At 25.7% G+C, this 9621-nt stretch overlaps 1 protein-coding gene across 1 annotated transcript; it reads left to right on the top strand.

Annotated features, from left to right (window-relative positions):
• Positions 1 to 2080: 2080 nt before the first annotated feature.
• On the top strand, positions 2081 to 2692 carry LOC125585866. The gene has a single exon (XM_048755575.1). It carries the CDS (start codon positions 2081 to 2083, stop codon positions 2690 to 2692), a length of 612 nt encoding a protein of 203 aa, XP_048611532.1.
• Positions 2693 to 9621: the final 6929 nt, after the last annotated feature.

The raw sequence follows: 9621 nt of genomic DNA on the forward strand, positions 1-9621 counted from the left end.
CCTTATTTTGTGTTCCTATGTTACAATTAAGGATTGTTTAAAAGAAAAAAAAGATATAAAAAAAGACACGATCTTCTAGGCGGGCAGCTGTATGACAACACTGCAAAGTTTTTTTTCCTCGTGTAACATGCTATGGTCTCAATGAAATATAAAAAATGAAACCCACTAATGGTTTCCTAAAATGCCAATTTTCTTAATAATTGCCTTCAACCTGGTGTACACACCAAGAAACACGACATTATCGTCAAGTTTCCATAAATTCAATTGTGTGAATATGGACAATGATTCAGAAGGTAATAAGTAATTACATGGTATATTAGATTTCAAATTGATTTAAATTATAAGAGAAATATAGCATTGATTCTTTTAATAAACGGGATATTATTAACTGCAAACAAAATTTAGGCAATGTATTGAAAATAAACTCCATATAGTTTCCTAATTTGTTATGTCTAATTATCAAATGATTACCGAAAATCCTTCTAAATTAAAATTGCGTATATTAGCTAATATAACGCAAATCTTTGTCCGCTTATACACTACAAAAATCACAACTATCTTAAGCAAAAAAAAAGAACCAGCATCCTAAAATCACATCACTAAGAAAACCGACCGGCCAATTGGTATGTTAAGGGAGTGTTTTCTGTTTCTATAATAAATCGAAATACAGAAGTGATTCAATGAAAATGTGTTATTATGTTTTATTAATCTATTGAAATGTTTTGGTAATTTGGGTAAGACGTCTATGTAGTTTTGGCTAGCGTACGGGGTGTTGAATTAATTGAAAATGAGTGTTCTGGCAATAGCAATGTTTAGAAGAACCAGAAACTGCAGTTGTCTTTAATAGATACCGAGTTTATTTTTCATAAATATTAGAAAAGTAATGTACTTTTTTGATCAAAGAAAAGTCATGTACTATTGCCAAAGAAAACAAAAAAAAAAACTAAGAAAACATATTTTTCAGTTTTTGTTAAGAAGTAAATTGTTATTTTAAATCGGATTCTTTAAATTTGGAAGAATCTATTTTGAAAAAAAATTTGATTAGTAAAAAAAATAGTTTTTAAAAAATAAAAAACCATAAACTATTTTAAAAACGGTGAACAATCAACCTTTTAATAATTCTAAAATGTGGTAAAATATCCAACTTTATTATAATATACATAATCTAAATCACGTAATTTACACATTTTGATAATTATCTTATCCCGTACATGACACGATCACTACCTAGTATTTATTGTAAACCGTTGGTAATGCAAAGTTGAGGTCCGGAATATGTTCTATTTTCCCATATGTGAGGATTTTTATATATAAATAAAATTAATTTTTTTTTCACATTATCTCACCATGCCCAAGGCTCGTGTTCGATCCTAGCTGTATAAGATTGACTAATCTTTATTGGTAACCAAAAGAGATTGACTGACTTGACTTATAGCGTGTCGAACGCAACAGTTTCTTTGATTATTTGGCTCTATTTGAAGACACGTGACAGTTTCTTTGATTATTTGGTTCTATCCGACGACACCATCAATCATGTGAAATATACTTGGAAACTAATACTTTCATCTACCCGTTTTCGGTTGATAAGATATGTGAAACCAATATATTTAGAAGTTTTAAAAATGTTAAATAAAATGATGGAAGAAATTGCCACTAATTATGTGGTTCTCCATCTCCATAGCTCTTATCTTGCGCTGAAAGCTCATAGACTTGCTTCCCGCTCAACACGGCATTGACCGTATAAAACTTGTTTTTCGTTTTGTTGGAGTATTCGCGCAGTTGGTTACTTTGAATAAAAGATTCAAAACAAACACCGTTACAAAAAAAATGCACCGTCCTCATTAAACTGTTTGCAGTTTGCACACATCCGAATTACCAAATACTTGCCAATTGTGCGAACTCCTTACAAACATCCTTTTTAACGACAAGAACACTCTAAGAGCACTCTATAAAGAGGTGCAGTACAATATTAAGGGATCAAATCTAAAGAAATTCTGGATCATTCAATATATTTCAGTTATCAAATTAAGCTAAACAAAGTATAATGTAACGAAGGTACAGAGAATTAAAAGCGGTTTAAATGATTAAGAAATTAGAATTGCAGATAAGATTGATTGGTAAGGTTTCTACTTGGCTTAATCTCCAGCTTATTTCTACCGAGACCCCTAGACTTGGACTCCACTCAACGCTTCATTGGAAAAAACCTCCAGTTGGTATTTTGAAGTGTAAATTGGCGACGTCGTGGATAGATCCTCTTCAGCAGCATGGCTCTGCTTGGATTGTGCGGGACTCTCATGGCGTACCAGTCTTTCATAGTAGAGGGGCCTTTGCTCCTACAAACTCTAAGCTATTGGCAGGTTTGAGTACTTTCAAATGGGCTGTAGAAGCGCTACTTGATCTCCGAGTCAAAAGAGTGTGCTTTGAAATATCTTCTTCGGAGACATGGAAGGCTTTGACTTCACCTTGGCTCTTCCCCAATTTATCGCTTGACATTTCAAGAATCTTGCGGTTGATGCATAATTTTGATCTTTGCCAGATAATGGTAGTATCGGATCAGACTAATTTCGTCGCTACTGAGATTGCTTCAAGCGTCACCAAAGATGGAAGGTACCAATCCTACATTGCAACTGGTGGCCCTCGCTGGCTCTCCTCTAATATCAGATCTGAAGCTGCTGGCATCGTGCAAGTGTAAACAGCTAACCTACTCCATAGGCACTGAAGTGTTAGGAGTGTTTGAGGAACTTATTCCCTTCCCTTCACGTGAAGGTCTTTTATGCAAGGCATCTACTGATGTTTCTTTTCCTGTTTTTTCTTGTTTCGTCTTATTCCTTTTGGAACTCTGCTTGGTGTTTGTATCAAGCCCGTTGGATTAATCTTTGTATTGAACCATTTATCGACAAAAAAAAAAAGAACTCAAATCACAGTATTCAAATCAATCAATCTTCGTTGTAGAAACCCTCTAAAGGGAAATCTGATCATGTAACAAAAAAAAAAAACTTTACTTCACCAAATAACTATAACAATCAATAGGTTATGATATACTACATACTAGATTAAAATCCACGCTTTTCTTGGGATAAACATTGTGTATACAAATTACTTTTACATATTTTTCATTTTTATATATTATAAAATAATAAATATATATTAAATAATTGAGAGTCAGTAAATATTATGTATATGCGAACACATAAATCAAAACAATCACTCTTGTTTATTTACAATTATTTTATGATAAATACATCAAAACAATCACTTTTATCAATTTTATATGATATATAAATAAATTTAATGATATTAACATATATGTAACATACTTTTATATAATTATCTATTAAATAAGCCTTCATACTCATATGATTTAATGATCATTTGTATCTTTTTAAATCATTGATAACAAAAATTTCAATGTCTGACTTTTAATTGTTTTAATAATTTATAATCATTTTTTTTTTAAATTCAATGCAAATTTTGAAATTAAATTATTAAATTTTCAATATTTTTTCAATAAAAATTTTGAAATTAAAATATTATATATTTTATATTGTATATAGTTTAATTAAAATGATACTAAAATATATATATTTGAATCTGAAAATATAGTAAATGAGACTTCCTATTCATATGATTTTATGATCATTTTTATTCTTATAACAATAAAATTAAACCACTAATCACAAAATTCTAAACGTGAAACTTTTAAAAGTTTTAGTAATTTATAGTTGAGACTCTTAATATAACAGGTTCTAAGAGTACCCAAAAGGGTGTGACAGAATGCTCTTGTTGTTGGTCCAACTTTACGTCCAAAGCGCTTGTAAGTATAACCTTTTGTCGTTTGTTTCGTTGATCTGGATGCTAGTTGATGCTTCTACTTAATGGCAAGGATGCTGATTAAAAATATTTTGTATCTTCGTGTTCTTACGTAACTCTTGTTTCAGCTGTGTGCTAAGAGACAGAAGATGTTGGAAGACATGGAAAAAGACTTTGAAGGTATATTCTCTTTGAGACCTGTTTTTAAATTTAAAAGAGTGTTTGATCTTTTTCTATGTGTTTTGAATTTGATTTTTTTTTTCTTGTTATATGAAGGTGGACAAGAGGCAGGTAAGTTTGATGGAGGAGGAGGTAGCAAAAGCAGTGGATCGTTAGACATTAGGTTTAGAGTGGAAAAGGTCCAAGCTCCTCTATGTGATTGGAAGACGGCGACATTGGAGTACTCGTTGTGACGGCGTCGGTCATGGTGTGGTGCGGCGCTAGAAAATAGCACTTTAGATATAGAATTTTAGGTGTAAGCTTAATATTTAGGTATAGAATTTTAGGTGTAAGCTATATATGAGACGTTTTCTTGTAGTACAATGTTTAGCTTAGGGATGGATTTTTTTGGATATTCAAATGATGTTTAATATATAGTTCTATAGTCGCATGACCACAACTTAAAGTGTATTGGGAGGCTTTCAAATTCGGATTGGTTTGCGACCTGGAATCCTCTTGCCACTAGAAAGTATTTTTATTTGGTGAAAATTACGAGTAAGCTTAGTTCTTTAGATAGATGTTAGTATTTTAATTTCGTTTTGTTTTATAGTTTTGTAAAAAAGATAACTGATTCTTTTAAATGATTATACATCTCTTAAAATTAAGAAATTCCTTATTTCCATTAACATCTTTTTTAATACATTCTTCTCATATATACTTATTAATTATACAAGATATGAGCTCGTTGCTATGGGTTTTTGTTTGATGTTTTAAATTAATAAAACCACAAAATAATAAATCATTTTATTATAGTATTATGATTTTTTTTTGCATATATTGTTTGGGATTTATTTTATAATTAAAACGTTTTCACACATAAGTTCAAGTTAATATTTGTATTTTATAATCATGGTGCATAGATGAGTTGTTATAAACTTTATACTAAGTATTAGAGAAAATACTATATATAAACATTTAAACCGAACACAATCCGAAATAAGAAATGAAAAGTAAAAAAAATAAAAGTTAAATACACCAATCGAATCAATGACAACATTATACATGTTCTTATGTACTAATTTAATGTTTTATTAAATAAGTCTTTAAAATTTTATTTTGCTAGGATTTTTAAAAAATGAAAACATTCTATTTTATAAATTTCCTTTTTATTTACAATTAAAAAAATATTAAATACTATTTTACAATTTTGTTTAAGATTTTAGAAAAGGTAAATTACTGTCACATAACCTATTACAATTATTTTCTCTTTAGAATTTCACAAAAAAAAATATTGCTATCAAATAATTATTTTTAGTTATTAATAAATATTTTAAAATTTTCTATTTTTACAATTCTTATCAATACTAATTTAACACTTTTCTGTTAATTAAACAATTTTTGGTATCATGTTCATCATCAAACACTCTCTTAAAAATAATATTAAATGAAGTCTTACAATTTTTTTTTTGGTTAGGACTTAAAAATATTTTACAAATTTCTTTTCTTTAGGTTTTTTTTATAAAAAAGGAAAACAACTATCAAATATTCTTTTACATTTTTGTAGGATTTTAGAAAAAGAAATTAATATTACATAATCTTTTACTATTATATTCTGTCTAGGATTTTAAAAAATAAAATTTCTGTCAAATATCTATTTCCAGTTAATATTAACTATTTTTAAAAGTTGTAATTTTCAAAATTCATTTTTTCAATATTATTAATATTTTTACAATTTTCCTTGTAAATTGAATAATTGTTACTATCATGTTTATCATTAAACTTTTGAAGTAAAAATTATTATTAAATAAAATTTTACAATTCTCTCTAGTCACGATTTAAAAAAAAAGTCTTAATTGATTAAGATTAGAAACGAATTTTTTTTTTTAGAAATCTTTTTTATTTAAGATTTTAGAAAAAGAAAAAAATATTGACACATATCACAATCTAATTTTTTAATTGACACATATCACAATCATATCAGGTGAAATATTTGAAGTTAATTTTGGTTTATATTTTTTAACAAAAAATTATTAACAAGTAAATTTAGTTAATTATGTGAAAAATAAGATTATTTTTACATTTTTATTTTATTTAGCCTTTTAAAAGGAAATTAATTATTTTATTTCTCTTATATTTTTATACAACTATTTTATTTTTAATAGCAAAAATTCTGTTTAATTATTTATATATTTTGTCTATACATACAAATACATATTTATCATATGCACGCATACTAATGTACGAAAATAACATCAAAATTAAAAATTATGCTAGCATCATAAGATGTAATAAGGATAATAAAAAGTTGAGTTGTATCAAGAAATTAAAAGAAAATATTCATGTAATACTTTTCATGTAAATATTATTGTATTCTGTAAAAATAATATGTGGAAGCTTAAACCTAAATATAGATATGAAATATTTGTAGCTATTTTTCGTCATAATTTTTTAACATACAATTATCTATTAAAAAAGAAAGTTATTTACTTATAAGAAGTAATAAGAGTACTTTTACAATTTTTGGGAAACTACATGTTTACCACTTTCATGCTACCACTTTTCATTTTTACCACCACTAAAAGGACATTGTCAAAAATACCTTATTCATTAAACGGCAAAAAACTCTTATGTCCTTGTTCTTTATATATATAATAAATAATATTTAAATAAATAAAAATCTTAAAAGGTAAAAAATAATTTTTTTTTCCGAATTATACTATTTCGAAATTCAAACCCTAAACCCTAAAACTCAACTCTAAACCCTAAACCATCAGTCCTAAACCCTATTTTTTTAAATATGAACCCTAAACCCTAATCTCTAAACCATCAATCCTAAACCCTAGTTTTTTTGAAATACGAACACTAAACCCTGAAACATCAACTCTAAACCTAAACCCCAAAACATCAACTCTAAACCCTAAACCCTAAACCTTCAACTTTAAACCCTAAACATCAACTCTAAACCCTAAACCATCAACACTAACCCTCAACAATCAACACTAAACCCTAAACCTTAAAAAAGAAACTTTAAACCCTAAACCCTAAAAAATTAACTTTAAATCCTAAAATATCAACTCTAAACCCTAAACCCTAAACCTTCAACTCTAAAACATAAATCCTAAACCCTAAACCCTAAAACCCTAGAGTAGATGTTTTAGGGTTTAGATTTGAAGGTTTAGGGTTTTAGGGTTTATTGTTTATGTTTAGGGTTTAGAGTTGATGTTTTAGGGTTTGGATTTGAAGGTTTATGGTTTTAGGGTGTAGGGTTTGAATTTCAGTAAAATATAGGGTTTAGGGTTTACGTTTAGGGTTTAAAGTTGATGTTTTAGGGTTTAGATTTGAAGGTTTAGGGTTTAGATTTGATGTTTCGGGGTTTAAGGTTTAGAGTTGATGTTTCATGGTTTAGGGTTTAGAGTTGATGATTTAGGGTTTAAAGTTGATGTTTTATGTTTAGATTTAGGGTTTAAGGTTTATGTTTAGGGTTTAAAGTTGATGTTTTAGGGTTTAGATTTGAAGGTTTAAGGTTCAGGGTTTAGGGTTTAGAGTTGATGTTTCGGGGTTTAGGGTTTAGAGTTGATCTTTCATGGTTTAGGGTTTAGAGTTGATGATTTAGGGTTTAGAGTTAATGTTTTAAGTTTAAATTAGTTAACCATATGTTTTTTTTTGTCAAAGTTAATGAAAAGGTTATAAATGTTTTTTAACTTTCATTAAAGATGAGGGTAAAAGTGGTTAGTGTAAACATGAAAAATGGTACTTTGAAAATGGTATTTTTGGCAATTTCCTCTTTTTTTTGGTCAAAGTTAATAAAAAGGTTATAAATGTCTTTTAACCTTCATTAAAAATGAGGTAAAAGTGGTTAGTGTAAACATGAAAAATGATACTTTGAAAATGGTATTTTTGGCAATTTCCCTACAATTTTCTTTTAATTATGTTTTTAAAAAAGTAATATTAATTATTTTAAAGTGAGTTTTTCTTCATGTTAATAATTTATTGTACTTGTAGGATCTTACGATTCGTTTTTGTTTAATATTTTTTTCTTAAAAGTTAATGTTTATCTGTTATAATTATCTATCTTTAGTATCTTTTAAAATAAACATTATAATGAAAAATAATAATAACTATAATAATAATAATAGTAATAATAATAATAATAATAATAATAATAATAATATGACTCTTAAATAATATTTATAATTAATTTTTAAGAAAAATCATTTTTATTATTTTAGTATATATATTTTTGATTGTGATATAGTTTAACATATATCACATTTTTAAATATATAACTACCATGTGTCACAATCATGTTAATTAACAATTTTAAAGAACCAAGCTCAATTTAATCTTTTATAATTATATTTTCGTTAAAAGTTTAGAAAATAAAAATTATATTAAATAAATTGTTTTCAAATCTCTTTTAGGATTTTGAAAAAGGAAAATTGCTAAAAACATTACTACTAAATATTTTTTAAAAATCATTTTTACTATTAAATAATTTTTAAAAGTAGTTTTTTTCAAAATTCATTTTTATTATCTTATTATATATATTTTTAATCCTTTATATATTTAAACACATATCACAATATTAGAAGAAAGAATATTATCAAATAATCTTTTGCAATTATCTTTTGATTAGGATTTAAAAAAAAAAAATTACTATAAAATAATATATATTATAAGATCTTTAATAAAATTTGTTTTTGTTAATATGTTAGTATATATATTTTTAATTATGAGATAGATTAACACATGTCACAATCTTAAATATATAATTGATATGTGTCGCGATCGTGTTAATTAGCAACTTTGAAGTATCAAGCTTTATATAATAAGATTTTAGTGAATACAATGTTTAAATATACCTGTTTTAATATATTTAAATTATTCTACTCATTTTACAGATTTTAGTTTTAAATATTTAACTAGTATATAAATTATTTTTTATATGTAACATAAATATTTATTATTTAAAAATACATTTTAATCATAGATTTCATATATATATATATATATATATATATATATATTATAATCATTAAATTTATTATATATTATATTCTTTGGCACTTGTTAAATCTTTAATCTACCACTCATCACAATCATCTCTTAAAAATAATATTAAATAAAGTCTTACAATTTTTTTTTGGTTAGGACTTAAAAATATTTTACAAATTTCTTTTTTTTTAGGTTTTGTTTATAAAAAAGGAAAACAACTATCAAATATTCTTTTACATTTTTGTAGGATTTTAGAAAAAGAAATTAATATTACATAATCTTTTACTATTATATTCTGTCTAGGATTTTAAAAAATAAAATTTCTGTCAAATAACTATTTCCAGTTAATATTAACTATTTTTAAAAGTTGCAATTTTCAAAATTCATTTTTTTTCAATATTATTAATATTTTTACAATTTTTCTTGTAAATTGAATAATTGTTACTATCATGTTTATCATTAAACTTTTGAAGTAAAAATTATTACTAAATAAAATTTTACAATTCTCTCTAGTCACGATTTAAAAAAAAAAATTCTTAATTGATTAAGATTAGAAAATAATTTTTTTTTAGAAATCTTTTTTATTTAAGATTTTAGAAAAAGAAAAAATATTGACACATATCATAATCTAATTTTTTAATTGACACATATCACAAT

This window comes from Brassica napus, chromosome C4 (assembly GCF_020379485.1).
Source record: "Brassica napus cultivar Da-Ae chromosome C4, Da-Ae, whole genome shotgun sequence".
Taxonomy (NCBI): Eukaryota; Viridiplantae; Streptophyta; class Magnoliopsida; order Brassicales; family Brassicaceae; genus Brassica; species Brassica napus.

Excerpts from the sequence above, each read along its gene's own strand:
- LOC125585866 (XM_048755575.1), top strand. The coding sequence starts at position 2,081 with ATGATTAAGAAATTAGAATTGCAGATAAGATTGATTGGTAAGGTTTCT.